The 26158-nt window shown below is 41.2% G+C and overlaps 1 protein-coding gene and 1 long non-coding RNA gene across 4 annotated transcripts in view; both read right to left on the bottom strand.

Moving 5' to 3' along the window:
• Window positions 1–3002: 3002 nt before the first annotated feature.
• Window positions 3003–5547, bottom strand: LOC106097315 (uncharacterized). The gene is made up of 4 exons (XR_001223587.3): window positions 5296–5547; window positions 4791–4886; window positions 3615–3699; window positions 3003–3500 (listed from the first exon to the last, which is right to left on the bottom strand). It is a non-coding gene; the product is annotated as an uncharacterized LOC106097315 (long non-coding RNA).
• A 7884-nt stretch (window positions 5548–13431) lies between these two features.
• The window catches only part of LOC102078781 (hemicentin-1), a 48918-nt gene continuing 36191 nt past the window's right edge, over window positions 13432–26158 (bottom strand). For all 3 annotated transcript variants that reach the window (XM_019356933.2, XM_019356934.2, XM_019356935.2), the window contains 3 exons: window positions 23673–24002; window positions 21755–22096; window positions 13432–14920 (listed from right to left, as the gene is read on the bottom strand). In XM_019356933.2, coding sequence (XP_019212478.1) covers window positions 14796–14920; window positions 21755–22096; window positions 23673–24002 — 797 coding nt within the window. In that variant the 3' untranslated portion in view covers window positions 13432–14795. The remainder of the gene's footprint in view (window positions 14921–21754; window positions 22097–23672; window positions 24003–26158) is intronic.

Genomic DNA, 26158 nt, shown 5'->3' with positions numbered 1-26158 from the left:
GGTTGAGCCATCATTCAGTGATGTATAACGTCTGTGTGGCACATATTTTCCCCTTTTATGAACATTTTCCATAAATCCTATATTCTGAAGACTTTCCCTGTGTCACTTCACTTCGATGTCAGACATGTTGCAGGTGATGAATAAAAAAAAAAAAACAATGGAGGAAAAACAAGGACAAAAGTTCACAGAAATACAGCATATGATTTAATACACACCAGCTTATTAAGGGATGACTTTTTCCAAAATTTGCTTGATTAAGTTTTTACACAAAAAGTAATTATTTTAGTTTCTTTCTTCAAGTCTCCAGTAAGACGTGATCCCGATTTATTTATTTTCCTCCCTCTATATATGCTCTGTTTTTGTATCCAGGTAAGAAGGACATCTGGAGATTTTACAAGAATTTAGTTAAAGACAATAGCAGTGCACTGAGAAACTGAATAACCTTACACTGTAGTCTCCTTAATGATGAGATGCTGGATGTCTGGTTTGTTGGATGTGCAGTTTGTGGAAGAAAAACTGACTTTATGTGGGTAATTTAAATGAGAACACCCTGTGAAAAACATGATAAATGCTAAATGGACTCGTTCATATATAGGGTCTTTGTACTCTATCTGAGCACTCAAAGCACTTTACACAACTTGCCTCATTCACACAAGCCCCTTTTTCTATGTAAGCACTTCTTTCAAACATTGACATTCCAATTAATGCATCAGCAAGCAACTTGGGGTTAGTATCTTGCCCAAGGATATTTGCAGACTGGAGAAAACAGGAATTGAACCACCAACCTTGCAGTTACTGGGGCGATCGTGGCTCAAGAGTTGGCAGTTCATCTTGTAATCAGAAGGTTGCCGGTTCGAGCTCGGATAGTCTCGGTCGTTGTGTCCTTGGGCAAGACGCTTCACCCCGTTACCTACTGGTGGTGGTCAGAGGGCCCAGTGGCACCAGTGTCCGGCAGCCTCGCCTCTGTCAGTGCGCCCCAGGGTGGCTGTGGCTATAACGTAGCTTGCCATCACCAGTGTGTGAATGTGTGTGTGAATGGGTGGATGTGTAAAGCACTTTGGGGTTCTTAGGGATTAAGTAAAGTGCTGTACAGATACAGGCCATTTACCATTTTACTATGTGACCCGCTCTATCACCTGAACTACAGCAACATAATTTCTCCACAAAGCTGGAATTTTAAAGAAAGAACACATGGATTTACCAGTTTAACATTAATTTAACATAAATTTACCAGTTTTAAGTTTTTTTTAACAGTAAAAAGCTGTTGAATTTACTAAAGAGGTCCTGTGTCAGTTTTCTGACTGATAGTTGTGGCTGTCCTTACAGAATATGTAGAAAATCCCCTCTTAGATCAGAATATTTAAAGGAATTGTGGTTTACAAAGTCTGTGGCACACAAATAGCAAACTTATGGCTGTGGGTGTAATTGTTACTGCCAGGAGTAAACGGTCATTTTCTCAGAAGTGCACACACAGTGAGTGACTTTTATCTAGTGAATCTATAACGGTCCATGAAAATTCAGGTATTGATGAGACTTTGTTAATATTTTAAATTAATGGCTGAATGTTGAGTGGTGAAAAAAGCCAGCAACATCATGGTCATGCAAAAATGTCTTGAAGACCTCTGATTTGCTTCTGTTTCTAAATTCAGATAAAGGTTATTGTACTTAAATCATTGTATCTAACAAGATACTTACCAGGATGTCGTAAAAACTCGCTGAAAAGTCTTCAGCTGATCCAAAATGCTGCAGCAAGAGTACTGACAGGGACTAGAAAGAGAGAGCATATTTCTCCTGTTTTGGCTTCCCTTCATTGGCTTCCTGTTAAATCCAGAATTGAATTCAAAATCCTGCTCCTCACATACAAGGTCTTAAATAATCAGCCACCCTTGCTCATAGGGGGTCATATGATTGTTGGATTTTCTCTGTATGTCTTGTTATAAGGACAAGAAAGGCATTATCGACAAAAAATAAGCCCCCCCCCTTAATTTTATATTTACAATATTATATTTGGTTAAAATGTTCTTATTGTTGAAATATGTTATTTTCTTTGGTTGTTGTAAAATATTGTGTGCCCCAGTCTCCAATGAGACATAGCGCAGGAATATTCACAAACCGGCTGTGTGTAGGCAGCAATAGGCAGACACAAACTCACAGACACGAGAAGTAGACCCAAAAAAAACACAGCTTTATGTGCTGGCAGGGAAAAACCAAACTATACTTAACAATAAAACAGAAAACATGATGCGGGAGTGGGAGAGAGGGAGATGAGAGGGAGCGAGGGAACACAACTGGCTCAAAAGACCCAGGACCCTGATGTAGTTATTCCTCCATTATACTATATGTATATATATATATATATATATATATACATATATATATATATATATATATATATATATATATATATATATATATATGTGTGTGTGTGTGTATATATATAAATGTATATATGTGTATATATAATTTCTATACAAAACGTAACAACTGCGTCTTGCAAAGTAAAACTTGACTCTATCCATTGTGCGGTCAGACTTGTGAATTGTTAGATGTCTGTGCAATGACAACGCATCAAAGTCATATATTGGTTGTTAAGCTTAACGTGGGAATGCTTTACAAACATTCAGAGATGAATTCACACATTTGCATTACGCCTCTGGGATAGCTTGCTCAGAGATGAAATACCGGTTCTGAAAGACGTAGCGAGGCTCCAAGTGCTTTCAGTCAGAAGACCGACAGGTCTCACACACCACAGCCGCTCTATCACGAGACACATACTGTTCTGACCTGCTAAGTTCATGAGCTGGGTTACACCATATCACAAGATTTGTGAGGTGCTTTTGTGATACTTAATGGATCGGATTAGATTTTCTATTTCAATTCAATTCAATTTTATTTATATAGCGCCAAATCACAACAAAAGTCGCCTCCGATATCCGATCCAGTAATTTAGGTCAGTATCGGACTGATACCAATACATTATATCGGATCGGTCTATCCCTATCTCTCAGAGAAGCTAATATGTTTTAATTCAGGGAACAGGAACACTGCTCTGTCTTTTTCTTTCAATCTCAGGCATCTTACTTTTTAGGTGAGCTGTTGTGCACAGTTTTAGAGTTTCAAGTTAGAGAAACACTGCTGTTTCTCATAGCTTCAGTCAAAAATAGACCCTGCACTACTGTAGGCTTCATATCAACTTTGGCCTGTCTGGTACACCTGTAAGGTTATAATGAGAGTCACAGTTACATGTTGCACCATTTCCTGTTTTTGTCAGAAACAGCACTACCCACTAAAAGTTGATGCACTATAACTTGTTTTCACTGTGCAGGATTTTTTGGTTGAACCTGATATATCAGATTGTGAAGCTTGTGTTTTGTGTTCACTTCCAGCTCTGGATTTTTACTATTGGACTTTACTAGAGTAGATCTGTATGATTCAAATTTCAAAGTAAACTTCATGCTTTTCGTCTGCAGTTTGTTGGAGCTCCTCAGATGTCAGCTTTTCTGTAACAGAAAGATGAGAAACTTGATATTCTTCACAAGTCTGAGCTCTGAGCTTGATGTGGTTAGCTTAGCTTAGCATGATGGCTGTAAAAAGGGCAAGCAGCCCAGCTGTACCTGTTCCTCCTCGTTCTGATGGTTGTTTGTCCATAACTGACGTTGCCAGCGCTCACTGCTGGGTAGACCACAGTTGTATCAGTTTCTGCAATATAAAGCATATAAAATTACCAAAGCTACAGCAACAGTACTGTTATATTATTACAGACAGATGTTAAGTTGATGAAGAAATTAAGTAACATGTTTTGTAATGTGCAGCATTTTTCAGGTTTCTTATCTTAACACCTCTGCTGTGAAACTCATAATGAGCAGAAATAACTGAGGGCTCTTTCTGTGAAAAACAAATGTGGAGCACCACAAAGATGCTGCTTGCTATTAATACAAACTTGCACACTGCACCACAGAACACAGAGCAAACATGTTCATGACTTGAACACTATCATTAGCCAAACCGGAACACACTGTGGTGAGAAGTCCTACCTGGTTCAGACTAACTGGACTCAGCAACAGGAAGTAGCTGCTGTGGTTTTACATGCAATTTTAACAATGAGTCGAATGTTCGAGAAGCTGAAAACACACAGTTAAGGACCTTGTTCAACTGTTCTCTTATTACGACTCATACTAAACAACAAGTTCATCGTCTCAACAACTGCGTGCTTAACCAAATCTAGAAAGCACTGTCGTGAGTGTGGAAAGACCATGTCTGGCAATACTGCATTTGTGACTGGTGCTAATATATATAAGCAACGAACTGGTCATCAGAGGAGGCCCAGCTGATTATTAAGTTTAACATTGCCTATAATGTCAGAATAATATAATGCCAAGGAGTGTCAAAGTGCCAAAGCACTTTAAGCACACTTTTTTCAGTAACTTACCTTTGTTGTAGAACTGTACTCAAAAAAAAAAAAAATTGTGTTGAAACACACACACACACACGCACACACACAAACACAAAAGACTGCAGTGCTAATCGATGCGATGAAATATTTGGTGCACCTAAGAAAAAAAGTTAGCTGCACCAGTGCAACCGTGGCAAAAGGTTATTCTAGAGCCCTGCTGAGGGGGTTCAGGCCTATGCAGAACAGCAGTGGGGACAGGGCATCTCTAAAACATCGCTTTAGAAACTAATCTAACAACTCAGCAGGCATTTGAAACACCTTTAGGCAGGTAGTTGGGTAGATACATTCAGCAATTTAAATGCCAACTTTAACAGTAATGAAGAAAACATAGTAATACCTTTGGCTTGTCTAACTGGCTCTTGTTGATGATCTGCTTTTGACCTGTAAGTGACGTGAGTGAGGATATCATCTTCTCCAGCTTCTTCTTGATCTTCTGAAATGATACAAAATAAATAACAACGTTAAATATCAAAAGATAGATTACATTTAAGAAAGTTGTTACTGTAATAATTATGAATGTGAACTTTATTATACTAAGCAAAGTGATACATAATAATGGATTGAAGTGCTTTACAATGCCACTATTCATTCACTCTCACACTACAGTTGTAGCCACAGCTGCCCTGGGGCAGACTGACAGAAGTGAGGCTGCCATATCGCACCATCGGCCCCTCTGGCCAACACCAGTAGGCGGGAGGGGAGGGTAAAGTGTCTTGCCCAAGGACACAACAACCAGGACAGAGAGCCCGGGGATCGAACCAGCGACCTTCCGGTTGCAGATACGCTTCCCAACCCCCTGAGCCACGGTTGCCGCATGAAAGATCAGGAAGTCTGAGTCTCACCTTCAAGTTTCCTGTGAACACATGGTCTCCCCAGCAGAACCAGTAACACCAGTAGAACCACAACACAGACTGATCCAACACATGACAACACAGAGAGAACAGGAGGAGATAGTGATGGAGGAAGAGTGATGGAGGTGGAACCAGTAGGAGGTGTGGATGTAGGTGGAATAGTGATGGTGATGTTTGAAGGAGGTCTCGGTGGAGGTGTGGTGGTGGTAGGTGATGGAAATGTAGAGGTGGGTGGAGGTGTGGTTGTAGATAGAGTTGAGGTGGTGTGTTTGTCTAAAATAAAGCAAACACAGTCATTAAGTTGTCGTCACATTGTGAATGTTGAAAGCTGCAGAAACACAGACAGGTGAGTGTGTCACCTGTGACAGTGATCCAGCTGGATGGAGACTCTCCATGACCGCTGATGTCACACTTGTAGAGGCCTTCATCAGACCTGGAAACATGCTGGATGGTCATGTGACCTGTAGGCTGCTTCCTGATGAGGGAGCCATCTTTATAGAAAGCAGCTGGGAGGTTGGAGGGAGTGGTCTTTGTTTTACAGAGCAGAGTGACGTCATCTCCCTCCATCACAGGGAGGACAGGACTCTGCAGGATCACTGATCCACCTCAACACAGAGACAAACTACAGCATTTCATCCATTTACACACAGCTTCATCAACACTAACTCCACACACTCAGCTTACCAGTGACTGTCAGGTTAACCATGTTACTGATGGGACCCTCTCTGGACTCACACCAGTAAACTCCACTGTCAGATGGATACGTGTAGCTGATGCTGCATGAAGAAACAGCTGGTTTTCCCCACCCATCTCCACACTGACTGTTCTGTTGTTTGCTTGTGTTTCTCCTCAGAGTCCATCCAGCAGAGCTGTCGTCCTCCTCACAGCTCAGAGACACAAAGTCTCTTATAGAGAACTGAGAGCTGCTGGGACTCACAGTCAGACGAGCTGTGAGGGTTAAAAAACAGTTCAAATATTTTACATGACACTCTTAAAATTGTGTTTTGCTTCTACATTATGTTAGTAGTTTAAAACTTTACGTTCTGAAAGCAAAACTGGTCAATTTAATGAGTACCAGTATTGGGCGATCCACACTATTAGAATTACATTCCCTTTGCTATTACTAAATTCAGTAATTACACTACAGTTACAGTTATGGCGTTACTTTCGTTTCTTCAGTTATCTGCACATCTGGCTGATAGAAAGAAAAAAAGAACAAAACATCAACATGTGCATTTGCACTGCAATGAGATGATTTCAGTTGGTGTGCAGGAAAAGCAAAATGGTGCCGTGTCCTACAGTTTCTGAGTGGAGATATGGACATTAATTTGATTTTTATTGCACAAAATGACCAGATTATAATGATTAAGTGTAATCTATGTCCAGGACAGAAAACTTTCTAGCAGGACTTTGGCGTGTTGGAAGCACATGCGCAGACAGCATGCTAATGCTAATCTAGCCAAGAACCCAGAGTAATGATAAAGCCAAGTGTATGTACTAGAATCTAGTCCAGCAGCTAGGAGCCTGATTGTCAACAGGTAAGAAATGCAGTGAGAAGTAAGACAGATGACAACATTGTGTTCATATGTAAATAGTAAATGAAAGATTGTATGTGTGTCCTTATTAGGATAGGGATTTGTGTTGGTGTGTGGGACTGTATACCTAAGGATTTATATTGTTATGGTATTGATGATGCTTATGGTGTGCTTCAGGTCATTTTACAGAGTAATGAGAAAATAATGTAGCTAATAGTGTAAGTAATTATGAGCAATTTTTGTTACTTTTTAAAATTAACAATCTGGTGAGCATGTATCAGGTTTAAACTGTGACAGAAGAAGGTTACTGACCTTGGTTTGTTGTGCAGCTCAGCAGTGAGATCAGAACTAAAGAGAAATGACACTCAGGTTGATTTGAGTTGAACATAAAGAACAACTCCACACAAACAGCTGACAAACACACAAACCCGTCTCTCTCTTTGATATGTTCTCATTTTTAAAAAAAGAAAAGAAAAGAAAAACAAAAAAATTTGATAGAATAACAAGTATTCACACAATCTGAGCTCATCATTCTACTCTATCTCATTTTCAAGTTATTATTATTAAAAGCAGCACTTAAATTGATCATTGTGATCATCTGCAAATGATGATTTGAGCTTTTCACTGCCTGCTGTGTTTCCTCGACTCCTGAGCAAAGATAAAGAGTCAGTTCAGACCTGCAGTTGGTCCTCGTGGTGTTTTGAACTTGAATTCAGCCTGATTTGTTTTTCATGTCTTCTCCTCCATCATCAGTTATCAGGAGAGCAGACAGTCAAAGTACAAGAATTCAAACAAACACAGAGATTCTACTTACAGAGCAGACACAGCACAGATGTTTCCTTCATCGTCCTTCTCACTCATTTGAGCTTTTTTCATTTCTCTCACTGACACCAAGTAAAGCCCGCCCTCTTCCTCTGAGCACCAGCTTTCTATTGGTTCAAAGACCGAGGTGGGACGCTACTTTTTTTATTTGTGTAAAAATGCAAGTGATCACTGCATTAAAAAAACACTCCAAGTGAAATAAATAAGACAAAAATGAGAATTATCAAATGTCCTCTGTTCTCAGTGATCTGTAGTTTGGTTGATGAACAAATCCATGTCCATGTAGTTACGTCCCCTCAGTGAGAGAGGCAGATATGAGCTGAAACACAGGAATCAAACCAGGGACGCTGCTGTTATGGAGCTGAACTGGAACCATTCAGACACTGAGGCCCTCTGAACATATTTCAATCAGGATGCTTGGATGGATGGATAGGTTAGGCAGAGATGACTCTCCAAAGGGGCAAGGAAGAATGAAAGATGAGCAGATAGATTTAAAGTATGCAGAGTGGAGTCTGACTGTCTCGAAGAAAGTGGACAGAAAGATGATAGGACAACAGCGATGATGTCAGCATTGAGTTTTACACTGTGGGAAAGTAATGTAAACTTAGGTTAAAAGCCCCGGGAAAGGAGACTAATGAGTGAATCATTAAACTTTATTGAAAAGCTTAATTTTAATTACAGCTGCGCAGAGACATACTGATGACTGACTGGAACATTATGATTCACACTTTACATTAAAACCATCCTCACACATGGTTTATATATGGTCACTCGTTTGACTGTAAAGTCTACTTTCTTTCTCTCTGTCATGAAACAGCTGTGGCAGGCAGGATTTCAGGAGTAGTTTTTTGTGTTTATAAATTAAAAATCAAAAATGTGGGATTCTGTTTGTCCGTTATTTGGACAGCCCAGCGCGTGCTCCCGATGCAAGGGAAACAAATTCTGTCGGAGATGCCTACCTTGACACCACCATTTTGCTGGTGAAGCCAAAGGCAAGATATGCTTCATCATATTTACTAGCCTTTGGGTTGGAAGGAAGTTGGTTTGGAAACATATCTGTTGATGCTTCATCTTCTGCTTTGCTTTTGCGTGGGTGCCCCATCAAAAACCTGCCCATTATGCTAGCAGTGTCCAAGCATTCTTTTATTTTTTATTCCTACAAGCCCCTGACCCTCGTTGTCCCTAGAGTATTTAAAAGTAGAATGGGAGGCAGAGCCTTCAGTTTTCAGGCCCCTCTTCTGTGGAACCAGCTTCCAGTTTGGATTCGGGAGACAGACACTATCTCTACTTTCAAGATTAGGCTTCAAACTTTCCTTTTTGCTAAAGCATATAGTTAGGGCTGGACCAGGTGACCCTGAATCCTCCCTTAGTTATGCTGCAATAGACGTAGGCTGCCGGGGATTCCCATGATGCATTGAGTTTTTCCTTTCCAGTCACCTTTCTCACTCACTATGTGTTAATAGACCTCTCTGCATCGAATCATATCTGTGATTAATCTCTGTCTCTCTTCCACAGCATGTCTTTATCCTGTTTTCCTTCTTTCACCCCAACCGGTCACAGCAGATGGCCCCGCCCCTCCCTGAGCCTGGTTCTGCCGGAGGTTTCTTCCTGTTTAAAAAAGAGTGCTTCCTTATTGCGGGTTCATGTGATCATTTGGGTTTGTCTGTTTTCTTTATGTGATTGTAGTGCAGTATATTAAATAATTGAATTAAATTAATTCAAAAAATTAAATTCATCTGCTGACATAAAGTACCAAAGGCAAGTAGTTGTGTTACCACTTCACTATCCATCTGCTATTTTGAGTGATCATGGACCAGCCAAGGCTGATTTTTTTTTTGTCCCAGTCGAGCCCTGCCCTTTATAACAACTGTTAGGAAGGTGGAGTTTTGTTTTTTTGTGATTTTTTTTTTATACCGCACATATTTGAAGACTTATAAGGGGCGAGACCTATTTAACAGCAGTTGGATAGCGACGTAGATTACTGCAGCCAGTAACGTTGTCCAAGGCTTCACCTTTAACTGTAGTCCCTGAAGTGGACCTCTCTTTGCAATGTTTGAGGCTTTGGGAACTTTTCTATGCAATTATCTGACCAATAATATAGCTGATGTGCAGTTAATTTACTAACAGGCCAACTGAGAAGTCTAAACTCAAGTTCTAGTGAAATTCCCGTTTTAAACAGTTGCTGTTTTGCTCTCTGCTTTTAGGAATACATGAGAATGAAACAAAAGATAAAAAAAAACCCTAATATGATCAATTTTAGAAAAAGAGAAATATTTTTCTGAATTTTTGTTTTTCTCATATTTACCGAATTAAAGATTGAATGCTGTATCAGACATTACTGAGCCAGAGAAACCTTACAGTGTTTTTCAATTCTACATGTTCGTGGGTAAAGGAAAGAGACGTTTTCAGACTCATTTAGGAAGAAAAAAATTCCCCACCTGCAGCTCACTTCCGCTTACATGGACAGCTCACACCTAAAGGAAAAAAATACAGCTTGTATCTTTTTACTGCAAACTAAATATTTCATTTAAATGTTAAACAGTGAGAAAACTGCATCAGACTCAGTCACAGACAGGAAGGGGGGGTTAAAAGATCTAAACTTGGCTGTGGTCCTCTGTAAGTACATCAGGTTTTTTGATTGATTGATTGATTGATTGACTGATTGATTGATTGATCATACTTTATTCATCCCGAGGGAAATTGGGTTAAGGCTGCCAGCCGTGCCAGCGCCATCTTACCTTTCCGAAAATACATACATTGCACAAACATCACATGGGAAAGACAGGTCAGAGATGTATAACAATGGAAAATGCACAACATGAGGAAAGACGAGGAGAAAAAATAGATGCTGAGATTTAAGAAAAGCCTGAATATTTTTGCGGACAAGCCGACTGCAGTGTTCAGTCAGTGTTCAGTCAGTTTACATTTTATTAATATGTCAGAGTGTACAGCTGGTCTGCAGGTTTTGGTTTTGATGATCTTACTTTAGGATGTTTTGATGCTCTTTCAGTAAATTTTAAGTCTTGTAATATTTATTTTGACATGATTTAAAACTAAAAAATGTTGTCAAAGAGTCATCTTTGTTACAGTTTTGGGGATTATTGTTTTCTAGGGTTATTTTTCTTATAGCAGGACTGTTTGCACCATTAAAAAATCCCTTTAACATCTCACATCCATTAGGCAGCTAGCAACCCACATCCACCATGTCCAGAGATTTCTTTTTGTATTTCATATGGCATTTAAAAAAAGGCATAATCAAAGCTAGGCTCTAGTCATTAATCAGGTGGATGAGGTTAACCTTCAGCTGCAAAAAGGAGACAGAGAGCTGTAAGCTCCCTCAGACCAAACAAAAGAGTCCTACCTGAGAGGGGAGAAGAAAAACAATGTAGATGTTAGTGTTGTCTTTTGAGTGTGAGTCTAGTACCACACGTATTCCATCATCATACTTACTTTATCGTACCATAGCTTTCGTTTGTAGCAGTTCACTGCGTGGATCATTGCACATAACTGAATAATGTACACTGCTGTAATCCTGATAATCAGGCATAAATACATGAAACTGTATTCAATTGAATTCAATTGAAATGAAATAAAATACTGATATCATTTTGGGTTAGTAGTATCTCATTTTATGTGGAAAAATATTGTACATTTGAATCATATTTTGAAAATATCAAGAAAATGCTTTTAAATACACATCAAATACAAATAGACTGATCAGATATGATTTCACATAAGTTGCACTTATGAGCTTTACTTCATAATAGTTGCAACATATGTCACAGGTCAGTTTGACCCAGTATTTTGAGTTGTTATGGTTTGGTTTATTTTTGACTGATGGATTTTTATTTATGTTTCTCTGGTGCTTTGTTGGGTTTTATGATGAATCTGTGTTTCAGTTATTTTGATGTGTTTTTTCATTGTGGATTGTTTTCTTATTCTCTTGTAGTGCTTGTGTTGGTGATGATGATTATGATGATTATTATTAGAGTTTCATGTTTCTGTTTATCTGTGTTTAAGGAATTGTGGTCTCACGTATTGTTTGAGTTCCATGTGTTATATTCTGCCTCTCAGTCTGCATCCTTGTTTAGTGGTCTATTGTTTCCTGTTTTATTTTGAAGGAGTGTGCCTTATGTTAGTGTGTCTAGCTTCGCTCCCCTGTCTCGTTAGCCCCAATCTCTCCCAACTGTCTCCCCCTCCTGTTTTCCATTCCCTGATTACTTCCCTGTGTATATTAGCCCTGTGTTTGCCCTTGCTCAGTGTCGCGTCGTACCCTCAGAATTATGCCTGTGTTTCAGTTCTCAGTGTCATTGTTCAGTTCATGTTTTCAATTATCACCAGCAATAAAGCTAAGGTTCTCAGTTTCTATTCAGTCTCAGAGTCTCGCATTTGGATCCTCCTCTCCATCCGCCTGCACACAGAGCCCTGACAACATAATTGCAACCCTTCATAATAGTGCTTAATGCAACATTATTAATTTGGCTCTATTTGTACTTAAAATATTTTTAAGTCACTCATGAAATTTTCCAAAAAGCATGTTTGTTTCCAGTTACTTTTAATTTCATAAGTAATGTTCATTCACTGTCTAATCATTCTTTAAATGCATTAAAAAAGTAAATTCTGTAACACTTATAGGAATAATTATGTGAATTTATATATATATATATATATACACTTATCAGTTTGTGTATGTTTAAGGTTCACAAACACTCAGCAATGAAGGTTTAAAATCAATTTCCTGGTTTACCTTGTAATTCTTACGGTGCGCACACACCAAATGCGAAAGAGGCGGCCAGAGCGTCAGGTTCACATGTAAAGTCAATGGAAAGAGCACGATGACACGCGATTGCGCGTCCGGCGAAAATGCGGAGGCAGATTTGCGTCGGGAAAACGCCAAAACCCGTGAAACGCGCGTCAGTGTACCGCGTGGGGCGCGTGTGACTCGCGAAAGAAAACCACGCGCGTCAGGTCGTGTGTTGCATTTTGTGCACACGCTGAGTTGGAAAATATGAACTCCGGTGTCAAATCACGCCCCGACAACCAATCAGGAGGCCGGTGACGTGGCTGTAACTAGGTCAAAGGGGCAGATCCAGTCACTCCGTATGGAGGAAAAGCTCATCTGTGCCGTGGCTAATCATCCAGAGCTAAATGATGCTAGTTGCTACTTCTACCGAGACAGGAATAAAACGGACCTAGCTTGGAGGCACATTAGTGAGGAGATTGGGCAACCTGGTAAGTTCATTCATTCTGCTTTTTAATTTCCAGACTGACCCGATGAAACCGTGCAAAAGCCAACAAGCCCGCCTACTGTCCCGATATTTTCCCACTGATGTACAAATACCTTTCCGCTAACAAGATAATGTGTTTATTCAGAGGACATCTGCAGCACAACTTCCTCCCACATTTCCGGTTCACGCGCGTGGAAAGATGCAATTTTGAGGCGCGGTGGATTTTCCCTGGACACGCGTTGAGGTGCAAATGTGCACGCGTGACATTAGGGGCGTTTGGGCGTTTTCGCTCGCCTCTTTCGCGTCCGGTGTGAACGCACCGTTAGTGTCTTTACACAGTTTTCAGTTTTCTTCCAGGTGTTTCTTTGTGTTCCCATAGAAACTGTCTGCCATGTCATAAGCAGTTTCACCCATGCTAATCACACTTGTTTCCAAACACCCTCTAATTTGACTAGTCTGATCTGAGAATCATGCAAAGCTGCTCCAACAGAGTTCAAGAATAAAAACACAGCACACAGTTTCTTTTAAAATCTCCTTTTTTCTTTCTTCAGAGAGCTTTTTCTCAGAGAGCTGTGGTGAATCTGTGTACATTAATAACATATTCCAGAGAAAATTATGTTCAAAACATTAGGCATTCATGTATTTTCTAGTAATTGAGAAAAGTTAAGTTAAAAATAAGGTACTTAATATTAAATTACCAGTTTTGTTTTTACACTATTTAGCTTCCTGCAACAAAAGTCAAGAGGTTGTCAAGCTTCACAGTACAGGATCAGAGAAATATCTGCAATACTCAAATGTTAAGTTTCATATAACTGTAGCTCTAAGCTGTTACGCTGAATGATTTTCTTAAGAATATGAGAAATTGTTGACTGAAAAAATTGAGCTACTTTCAGCTGCTGAAAGGGTCAATATAGTGAGCTGCTCTGTGTGGATGTTTGGCAGAGTCACATTTCCTTCTTGACACAGAGAATTTATCTCTCTGGCTACAATAAACCAGCAACACTTTGCATGGCAAAAAATGTTTACACCACTTGTAGGCTCTTAACCACAACAAAAGATGGGGTTGCTATAAAAGAACATTTTTGTGTGCTAAAAACAGAAGGAAAAAGTGACATTAAAGTTAATATTTTATATTAACATTAAAGTGCTCTATTAATTTTAAACCTTAATAGACTTTATACAACCTTTAAACATTCAAAATTTGGGGAGCAATTTAGTTTTAGCTGATCAATGATTCCTGAAAACTATCAGAAGAATTATTGATCATCTATAATCCAACAGACCTCATCTATACATCACACACCGTTTGACTTGTTATCAGTGTCTGTAATTATACTGTAAAGTGCTGATCCTGAAGCTAAAATACAAAACCAATAGTTGATTCTGAGATTATAGCACATAAATTCATTCATGTTTGTAACACAGTTTTATCTCATGAACATACTGAAGATGAATAAACTGTAGTTCAGAGTCACTGACAGACAGCACAGACACACACTGTTGGTCTGAGTCTGAACATGATGATCATCAGAGACGTCTGAGGTCCATCTGATGGATGTTCAGGAGAGTTCATTTATAGTTTTATTTATAGTTCATTTATATTTGTCCTCAGATCGTCTGACTCACAGTTCAGAGGTTAAGAATTAAGAGGCTCATTTGAACCTTGAGTTGCTTTATGTTTTCTGTAGATCAAAAAAACCAACAAACCAACAACATCAGCAGGAGACTCAGAGTTCAGCTGTAAAACACTCAGACATTTCAAACACTCACTAAACAACAGGAGGCTAGCACGTGCCCCGACACTGTCGTTCTGTGTAGATCAAAACACCAACAACAGCAGAAACTGACAGACCGACGATCAGTCCAACAGATCCTTGGTGGACCTGCAGGTGAGTTCAAATGCAGGCTAGTTAAAATCCCGGTTCTGTTGATAATTTTTTTTGTAGATCAGAAAACCAGCAACAGCAGCAACCAGAAGTACAGCAGAAACTGACAAGCCAACGATCAGTCCAACAGATCCTCCTGTGTGACCTGCAGGTGAGAAACAGGTGTGAGGTGTCAGCTGTCAGGTAGGTGATGAGTGAAGAACAGAACAGAATCCATTTCCTTTTCTAATGCAGTAGGCAAAATGTAAATTGTTAAAAATATGAATTTTGTGTAAAAAATATGAATTTTGTGTAAAATCTTACATACTAAGGGGATTTCTGAGCTCTTTCATAAAAAAAAAAAAATCCATATGATCCGACCAAAACTGTTGTAATAAAAGAAAACCTAGCCAGGTTATAAAGGACCAGAGGACGGCTGGAGCCTTGCTCAGCTACAACAGGGTGAGAGGCAGGGTACACGATGGACAGGTTGCCTGTCTCTCGCAGGGCTAACACAGAGAGACAGGTAACCACTCACACTCACAGGAAATTACTGTATACTGTGCTGTATAAAGTAGAGATGACAATAAAGTTTACTTTCACTTCAGCACAGCAGCAAGCAGGCGCACCGAGGGCTCTCGCACTCACTGTATAGAATTTCCAAAAAACATATGTACAAATTATAAGTCTGTATCATAAAGTCTGGTGTTTTCGTTTTTGTTGGTTTGTTTTTATTTTGTTTTGTTTTTTTGTGACTTGGTTATCAGATTCTGCTCCAGCCAGCCAGAGAATCCCCCACCGCCCCACCCTCTCCTCCCTGCGCCGCAAGCAGCAGACCCACCTCGCAAACAAGGGCGTCCTTTATGGGCAGAAATCTGTGCCATCAGAAACTGAATTTGAATAAGTTAAATTTGAATTTGAATTGCTCAGATTGAATCTGAATTGTAACTTGAATAAATGCTTTTGAAAACTGAATTTGAATTAGTCTAATTTGAAACTGAATTTATGGTTTGAAAATGATCATCACTAAATTGAAATTAAATTTTATATATTGAAAATGAATTCATTTGCTTTGAAACTGCATTTTATACTTTAAAAATTCAGCTCTCGAATAATTTCAGATTCACTTCTCACCATTCAGTTTCAGTTCTACAATTCAGTTTTTTGGAACTTACATCCGGTTCCGGTTCAAGAGTAAACGAGCGCAGATTAATAGAACTACGTTTTACTAGCGGACCGAAAGTGTTACTGACGGGAATCTACAGCGTCTTGAGCTGAATTAAGACTTCAGAAGTCATTCGTCATGTCGAATGACCAGCGGATAAACTCTCAGGTTGGTAATAAATGTATTACATGTATAAGAACAAGCGTCATGTTAACAAATGATAGCCATACAGTAACTTTTATGCTTATTGTAGCTGTTAGCTAAAAACGCTAATTTAGCATAGTTTGCCCTGGATTTAGCTTTGACAAACAAATATGATCGACTGTTTCTAGTAGGATTCCAAAGTTGTCATCTTGGACCCTCTCAGAGCCCCGTATGCTTGCAGAGACCCCTACAGTAGGGAAACATGCAAAACGGTGTCCAAACCTTTGTATTTTAGCTTTATTTATGTCTTACACAGCATCCCAACTCTTTAGCGAACTTAATAACTTTAGCTAAAGTGAATAGTTAGTCTAATTCATTAGTGCAGCATTACTGGTAACTTCAGTGAATCTGAAATTATTCGAGAGCTGAATTTTTAAAGGATAAAATGGAGTTTCAAAGCAAATGAATTCATTTTCAATATATAAAATTCAGTTTCAATTTAGTGATGATCATTTTCAAACCAAAAATTCAATTTCAAATTGGACTAATTCAAATTCAGTTTCTGATGCACAGATTTCTGCCCATAGTCCTTACTCCCAGAAAACCAATCGGTACCTATGCCATCCCCAATATGCGCTGGCATGACTTTGGGGCAGCATGAGTACGAGCAATTTTTCTTTTTGCCGATGCCCGTGATGCCGCCCCCAACCACGATGCCGCCCCAGGCAACAGCCCGTGTCGCCCATATCAAAGCCGCTACTGCTCATGAGAAAAGCAACTGACGGCTAATTATTAAGAATCACATTTGTTTTACGTAAGTACAAAATATTACAGCTTAGACAGTCCATTAGGGTTTAGGGATTATGTATTTTTGAATTTTACTCAACTCGAAGGGGAAAAGACAGAAGATGGAGTTTCACAAAGCCAAAAAAATAAAAAATAAAAATAAATTTTTTTTTTTTCATCCAAATATATAAATCTTTTATTGGTTTGTGTCACGGTTCTGGGTCAGTTTGACCCAGTATTTTGAGTTGTTATGTTTTGGTGTGTTTTTGCATTTTGGATTCTTTTCTTATTATGATGATAATGATGGTTATGACTCTATGTTTCAGTTATTCTTTTTTAGGGATTAGTTCATAGGTTTTGTGTTCTCATGTTTATTGCAGGTTTAGTTCAGTGTCTAGTCTGTCTCTCAGTGTTGTGTCTGCGTCTTTGTTTTGTGGTGTCTTGTTTCCTGTTTTACTCTGAAGGTTCATGTTCCTGTCTTATGTCAGTGTTTCTAGCTTTGTTCCCCCTGTCTCATTAGGTCTTATTCCTCCCAGCTGTGTTCCCCTTCTGTCTCTAATTCCTTGATGACTTCCTCAGTGTATAAGCCCAGTGTGTCTTTGTGTCAGTATTGCATCGTCTGTGTACCTCCCTCTGGTCAAGTTAAGTGTTTTTCAGGATTCTGTGCAGTTCATGTTTGCCATTTGGTTCACAGTTTCCATGCATCTGCACAGCATTCTGTTCACAGTGATCATAGTTATTCCTTTCAGTTAGTTGCAGTCTCTGTCCCTGTTATGTTTTGTCCACTCCCCTCTGCATCAGCCCGAATAAAGGCTCGCTCTCAGTTTAAGTTCACTCCCGTCTCCTCGACTGTGTTTGCGCCTGGGTCCACCACACACACTCTCCACATGGTCTTCCCCCGCTGACCATAACAGTACGACGCGACCAGTATGGACCCAGCGGACACTACAGATGGGATCGGGGAGGAGCTGCAGCGGCTCAGCCGGATCATGACACGCATCTGTGGGTGCGCGGACCCCAAAGTGGTGTCAACCGGATTGGCGGCCATAGATGCCATCCTCCGGAAACAGCTCCACCAGTTTCCTCAGCTTATTGAGAAGTTTGATTCTCTGGGCCCCCTTAAGGAGGAGCTTCGGGCCCGTGCGCTGGCCCAAAGGGTATTGAATGCTGCCTCTGCACCCATGATCCCGCCCCACGAGCGGGAGTCCTCATTTCAGCCTCGTGAACCGGAGGCGGTCCGAGTCGTAATGCTGAGTCTCACCACTGACCCGCCATCGGCCCACATTCCACCATTTTGCCACAGTCTAGCCGCACAGCACGGTGCACAGGGCTGACGGAAGCCATAGACTTCGGTGAGGAGGAGCGGCAGCAGGTGTTACGGGCTTATCGGGAGGAGGAGCTCCGATGGAAGCCCTGGCTCCTTCGCGAAGAAGAGCTCCCATCCATCGCCCCACCGTGGAACAGCCGCTCACCTTCACCCCCTCGTGAGGACTTCTCTTCTCCGTCTGCTTGCCTGGCGAGGAGGTGGGCGGAGAGGAAGAGTCGGTCTCCGCCGTTAATACCGCCGCACTCATGGCCGCTCCTAGGAAGAAGCGGCGTCTGCGGTGTCGTCGCTCCATGCAGCCGCCACAGCCTCTCCAGAATGAGACAATACAGACACAGAGTGTCCACCTGGAGGCCCCGTTTCCATCAGAGATCCGGGTAATGGCTGTAGGTGAGTGCTCAGACATTGATGAGTTTATTTATCCCCTTTGTGACTGCAAGGAAAATGTATGTAAGCCAGCTATAGCCAGCTCTGTTGGGGTTATAAATGTCCCGGAAACTAGTCCTGAACACATAAATCATGCTGCCAAAGACAATCTTGTCATTAATGTAGCACATGTGGCCGAGTGGGCTGCTTGTGAATCTGAAACCTCGTCACAGGCCGAGACTGAAGAGACAGTATGTTGCCTACCTGTGACAGAAGAAACCAACTGTATCCAGGGGCCAGGGAGTTTTGAAACCAGTACTGCTTTAACCATTAACACACTCTCTGGGGACCCTGAGACTATTAAGGATAATTCTGAGACTGTGAAGTCCTGTTCTAACAGGTTTGAGCCTGCCATCATTCCTGCGTCCTCTGAGGGAGAGTCTATCTGTCCGGCCCACAAGCTGGCTGGAGACCCACAGGTGTGTTCTGCTGTATTTGTGAACCAAGACACTGCAACTGGTTCCGGGGCCTATAATGAAGTAAGTTCTGCCTATGTTGCCAAGACACAGCAAGGAAATACTGAGTATAAGACTGCCAGTTTACAGTTATGTTTTTCTGCTCCTGAGGTTAATGAACCCAAGTCTGAAAATAAAGACTTTGAATTTATGTTTGTTAAAGACGATGAAAATATGAGTTTGAGCTATGACAGACTGGACTCTGAGGGAGGCTCTCACCCCTTATATGATTGTACTCCTAACATTTATAAGCCGGTCATGGACAGTTCTTTTCAGGTCACAGAATCAGGATGCGAGCATATGAATAATGTTTCTGTGGGAAATCTTGTTGAAAATGTTTCTTGTGTACCTGAAGCAACTCCCTGTGTGGGAGACAGCCTGTCTGAGGCTCAGCTCTGTCCTGCATCTGTACTTTCACTTCAGATGGGGACAGCTGACGCCCAGCAGCCCCCTGCAAGTGCAGTCACCAAGCATGTTATGATTGAGTGCCCTATGTGGGATTTGGGGTCAAGTTATGAACTTTTTGTGAAGGCTCCCATGAACAATGATTTGACTGTTTTACATGTGGACAGACTGGCACAAGTCAGGACTGAAACTCCTTCAGAGTCTGGTGGGGAGTCAGAGGGAATTGAACTTAGCCCCTTAAAAGCAGCATCAAAAGACAACATGGACAATGTCAAAGACACTGAATTAAAGTCTGTTCCTAGTGTTGCTTCCATATCTACTCCTCGAGAAACTAATGCTCTGGAGTCCATGAGTACTCAGAGTTTGACATTACAGACTGTTTTTCAGAGGGCCAGCAAGGAGATTGAGCCCTCTGACTCAGTAAATCTGTTGGGGGCTGGGAGCAGTAATTATGAACTAATCCCAGTTGGTAATGCAGCAACTGTGTATTCTGGGTATGGATACTTAGACCCTGAGTTGCAATTCCCTCCCCCTGATGGCGGGGCTTGTGTTGTCACCTCTGCCTTTAACAATTGTCTGCAGGATGTAAAACCATGTCAAAGACGTATAAGCTGTGTTATCTCAGGCAATCTGACTAAGAAGGTTTCTAATGTGTCTGAATCAGCTGCCTTCAAGTCTAAGGTTATTTCAGAACTAACCAGAGATGTAGTCAAAAAGCCTCGTTATGTAACTCTGGAGCCAGGCTCGGGGGCCGCTTTTAGTGCAGTGTGTGGGAGCTCAAGCTACGACAAGCTTTCTTGTGTACCATATGACTGTCGGGCTACTGTGTGGGAATCACCCTTGAACATTTCTATTCTTCAAAAGTGTACCAGTGAACCAGGTCATGGACTTATGAAGAATGTTTTCTTGGGTAATGTTTGTGTTTTTCATGCGGCGAAATTAACTCATTTTTGGTCCGATGCTCTGTTTAATTCATGCTCCAAGGCTAGAGAAAGTGTGTTTAACCCTTCAGAAGGAGTAACTCTGGGTTATGTAAATGGTCTTAAGGACATTGTAAAATCAAGGTCCGTTTCTGACATGAGCCCTGCGTCTGCGTCCGCTGACGGCTCGGATGCGCCCAGTCAGCATCATGTCCAGTTTGCTGGCGGGAGGCCCGAGGAGCCCGTCCAGCCTCACGCCACGTCAGCTGGAGGGCCCGAGGAGCCCTGCGGCTCCGTCGCTTGCAGCGCCTACGCCATACTGTCACGGTCAGCGGGGGCAGACCGTGTTGAGAGTGTGTGTGGTGGACCCAGGCGCGAACACAGTCGAGGAGACGGGAGTGAACTTAAACTGAGAGCGAGCCTTTATTCGGGCTGATGCAGAAGGGAGTGGACAAAACATAACAGGGACAGAGACTGCAACTAACTGAAAGGAATAACTATGATCACTGTGAACAGAATGCTGTGCAGATGCATGGAAACTGTGAACCAAATGGCGTGACAAAACTGACATGAACATGCACGGAACCTCATCGTGCGGCTGCATGAAAAACAACATAAACCAAATGGCAAACATGAACTGCACAGAATCCTGAAAAACACTTAACTTGACCAGAGGGAGGTACACAGACGATGCAATACTGACACAAAGACACACTGGGCTTATACACTGAGGAAGTCATCAAGGAATTAGAGACAGAAGGGGAACACAGCTGGGAGGAATAAGACCTAATGAGACAGGGGGAACAAAGCTAGAAACACTGACATAAGACAGGAACATGAACCTTCAGAGTAAAACAGGAAACAAGACACCACAAAACAAAGACGCAGACACAACACTGAGAGACAGACTAGACACTGAACTAAACCTGCAATAAACATGAGAACACAAAACCTATGAACTAATCCCTAAAAAAGAATAACTGAAACATAGAGTCATAACCATCATTATCATCATAATAAGAAAAGAATCCAAAATGCAAAAACACACCAAAACATAACAACTCAAAATACTGGGTCAAACTGACCCAGAACCGTGACAGTTTGGTGCTTATTTGTAGGTGTTTTCCAAATTTTATGGTGTACAAAGTTTTAGTCAGGTCATTTGTATCTTATTTTTAAATTATAAGTTAAACACTACATGTATCTGCTCCATTATTCAAACTGCTGTCAGACATTATCTACTGCACTCTGATCACATCACTCAGACCAGCTGCTTTCTACAAAGTCTCATCAACAACATCTTTAGAAACAAACATCAACAACCAGGAAGCAGCTTCACCTCTGATCACACACACACTCAACTCTACTCACTCACCTGGAGGAACAACAACAGTCAGTGTAACTCTACTGATGGGTTTACTGTCCTTGTTGTTTGTTCCTCTCATGAAGATACGACACTCGTATGTTCCAGTATCATTAATCGTCACATCCTTCAGAATCAAAGACACGTCTCCATACTTCATCTGTCTGTCCTGCAGATCCACCCGGTTCTTAAATGATGGATGCTGGTTGTCTGGAACGAAGTGATGATCCTGGTACCAAAGCACATATTCTGTCTTCAGGTCAGCTCTGCTCCACTTTACACCTTTGTTGTTGTTTGGAGCTCGACATGTCAGAGTGACGTCCTGTCCAGACTCAGCTGTGATGCTTTTCTGGTCTGAAAGAGGAAACAACACAGAGCAGAGAGGTTAAAGTTCGGAGACTATAGATGTTCATCCATAGAAGATGTTTCAGTAAGGAACTACAGAGACCACAGAGCTTTATTTGTATTTTTATTTATTTGTAAAGTGTACTTCCTGAAATTCCTAGGTATTAATATCAACACTGCTGACTACTACTGACGCTGAAAAACTAGTTCATGCATTCATTACTTCCAGGCTGGACTACTCTAATTCATTATTATCAGGATGTCCTAAAAACTCGCTGAAAAGTCTTCAGTTAATCCAAAATGCTGCAGCAAGAGTCCTGACAGGGACTAGAAAGAGAGAGCATATTTCTCCTGTTTTGGCTTCCCTTCATTGGCTTCCTGTTAAATCCAGAATTGAATTCAAAATCCTGCTCCTCACATACAAGGTCTTAAATAATCAGGCCCCATCTTATCTTAATGACCTTGTAGTACCATATCACCCTATTAGAGCACTTCGCTCTCGCTCTGCAGGCCTACTTGTTGTTCCTAGAGTATTTAAAAGTAGAATGGGAGGGAGAGCCTTCAGTTTTCAGGCCCCTCTTCTGTGGAACCAGCTTCCAGTTTGGATTCGGGAGACAGACACTATCTCTACTTTCAAGATTAGGCTTCAAACTTTCCTTTTTGCTAAAGCATATAGTTAGGGCTGGACCAGGTGACCCTGAATCCTCCCTTAGTTATGCTGCAATAGACGTAGGCTGCCGGGGATTCCCATGATGCATTGACCTTTTTTCACTAGCTATGAGTTTATACACCTCTCCAAATAAATAGCTATTATTAGTCACCCTGGTCGTTTCTTCCTGTTAAAAGGGAGTGTTTCCTCCCCACTGTTGCCAAAACACTTGTTCATTGGGGTCATATGATTGTTGGGATTTTTGCTGATATCTTTGTATTATTTATTGTAAGATCTTTACTCAACACAAAACCTTTTTGAAACAGGTCCTCAGACCCCTCAACAACATAGATATAGTGAAAAGCATTCACTCATGTACCTTCACACATATTAACTTGAGTGGCATCCCATTCTTAAATTCCCAGGATTTAATATGATGCCAGCTCATCCTTAGCAGCTGTAACAGCTTCAACTCCTCTGGAAAGGCTTTCCACAGATTTAAGAGTGTGTTTATGGGAACTGGGACATTTTTCTGACACGCTTTGAAGCTGATGGATGTTTTGTGTCTGCACTAAGTTCGTTTTCAGCAGCTATGGCACCGGCAGGATTCACTTTCACAGACTCACAACCACCAGCTTCACCCCTCCCCTCCCCCTCCAGCTGTAGCCTTTAACATTGAGTTTCCCCACACATGTTTACAGACGAGTTAGAGAGCAAGAGAAGAAGAGACTGATTCATAAATGTCTTTGTTTCTGCTCTAACCTTACCCAAACAATGCTGCTCTACAACTCTAGACTACCAGCCACAAAGACAACAGCTGGAGAAACATCTGTCTACCTCTGACACCCACCAGCTCATCCATACAACAAACACACATCAACAACCAGGAAGCAGCTTCACCTCTGATCACACACACACTCAACTCTACTCACTCACCTGGAGGAACAGTCAGATTGATGATGCTGTGCTTCCATGAGCGTGTTTCTTCCATGAACACACGACACTTGTATGTTCCATCATCAACACTTGTCACAAGTTTTAGAATCAAAGACACGTCTCCATCCTTCATCTGTCTGTCCTTAAGATCAACCCGGTCCTTAAAAGATGGATGCTGGTGATCTGTAAAAAGTCGCTCATCTCGGTACACAAGGACATATTCTGTCTTCAGGTCAGCTCTGCTCCAATGTACAAATTTGATATTTTTATTTGGAGCTCGACATGTCAGACTGACGTCCTGTCCAGACTCAGCTGTGATGTTTTTCTGGTCTGAAAGAGGAAACAACACAGAGCAGAGAGGTTAAAGGTCAAAGTACAATTATGATCAGAATGATTGACTTTAACTATTTTGTTTATTTCCTTTGACATTTGAGTTTTTAGTCATGTTGGATTTAATGAACCTCTGAACATCCAGCAGGTCACCAGTGACCCACTGAGGGGGAATTTTAGCCTCATGCTAAACATGCAAAGTGTCAGAAACTACAAGATGTTAGCTTCCACAGAACAACAACATGTGCTGATAATAAGTGAACATAATGTGTGAGAGAAAGCAGCCTCTCATTATAAGACACTGTGAGTCTCTGCATGCTGCCTTTATGGAGCTACAGCTGTTTGTATACACTGAACAAAAAATGCTGAAAATTTGCTGTCAGGACACCAAATTTCATAAGTGTCGTTTTCTGTCCAGTTTAGAGTTTTGATTTTGGTATCAGGTTGGGAGAAGAAAAAGATACAATGAAAGGATAAGTTAGCATTTAGGGATGTAGCAAAGGATTTAGAGGAGACTCTAATATTAGGATTGATAACTGCCTTAATGAGTTAAGGTGTGAATGAAACAACAAATGTTCACAACCCCCTGTGAAAATTTGAGAGAACCCATTCTGCTAGACCACATGATATTACCTCCACCCTTTCCTATAATGAGATCAGTGGATGTGTAGATAGATAGTTTACGGTAGGAGAGATTTCAAGAAGTGTTTCTTATGGCAGAGTGATTGGATCAGTCTGTGGGAGAAGGAGCTCTGCTGCCTCATAAGTTTGGAGTGGAGCGGGTGTGATGGGTTGTCCATGATAGAGAGCAGTTTATTCAATGACCTCTGACTGTCACCGAGTTAAATGCCTCCAAATTCTGACTGATGATGCTTCCAGCCTTGTTGGTCCTAGTTTGTTGATCCTGCTGGCCTCTCTGGCATTGATGCTGCCCCCGAACCCCACCTCCACCCCCCAAAACACAAGAGCAGAATAGATGCTCCACTCACTACTACAGAGTGGTAGATGGAGTAAGATGTTGGAACATCTCCAACATCTTACTGCACACATTAAAGTATCTGAGCTTCCTTAGAGAGTACACTCCAAAAATTTCCTCAACAGCTGCTTGTACTCTAACTCCCATCCAGCCTTAATACTCCTAATCAGTGCAGTGTCATCAAAACTTCTCAAGGTGGCATTTTTCACTATTTTACTAAAAATCTGAGGTGTACAAGGAATGGAGACAGAAATGGAGATAGGACTGTTCCCTGTGGTGCCCCAGTATTGCTAAACACCACATCAAACAGGGTGCCCCCAGCTGTACCAACTGAGGTGACGCCCATGCTGAGCGCCCTGCCACCTACCCACCCACACCCAGTAAGCTTTGTCTCTCCCTAAACATCGGCCCCAAATACGTGGTATTGACTTCCTTTTTAGGCACCCTTGCTCTCAGACTGCCTCACTCTAGTCCCAAAAGACAGGAAATGACAGGCAAAAGAAATTATAAAACACACAGCTCATGTATTGACTACAGATTCTAAATCAAATAGCAATTAAAAATAAATATCTGTTGCCACTAATTACTTCTGCTTTTGAACTACTTTACCAAGTCACCATATCCACAAAACTAGATCTATATAACGCCTTCCACCTTTTCAGAATAAGATAAAGAGATGAATGGAAAATAGCTTTTAATAGACCACGCAGCGATCACAAATACCTGATTATGCCATTCAGCAGTGTTTTATTTACTTGTAGGCCCTGTCTGGGACTCCTAAGGCAGAGCAAGCTTTCTAAAAGCTTAAAAAGAAGTTTGGCACTGCTCCTGTCCTAGTCCACCCTGACCTGCAGAGGCAATTTGATGTGGAGATGGATACCTCAGACACCACTATGGGGGTAATCTTGTTGCAGCAGTTGGACCAACACAGTAAGCTACATTAATGATTATCACATCCCTAGAAAATAATGATGTAGGTAACCATGAGTTGCTAGCTAAACCAGACTGGCGCAGCTATAATGGTTGCCATCATAGCTGTAATTATTTTTTGTTTAGTCCTTGATTCCAGATATCCTGGTTGGTTTCCTCTGTGTTTAGTTCTTGTATTCTCAGGTCTTCTTAGTTTTATTATCTATGTTCTAGTTTGTTTGTATTCTATCTCTTGTTTCTGTTATCATGC

This window comes from Oreochromis niloticus, linkage group LG3 (genome assembly GCF_001858045.2).
Source record: "Oreochromis niloticus isolate F11D_XX linkage group LG3, O_niloticus_UMD_NMBU, whole genome shotgun sequence".
Classification (NCBI taxonomy): Eukaryota; Metazoa; Chordata; class Actinopteri; order Cichliformes; family Cichlidae; genus Oreochromis; species Oreochromis niloticus.
This window is presented reverse-complemented; position numbering and strand designations above follow the sequence as displayed.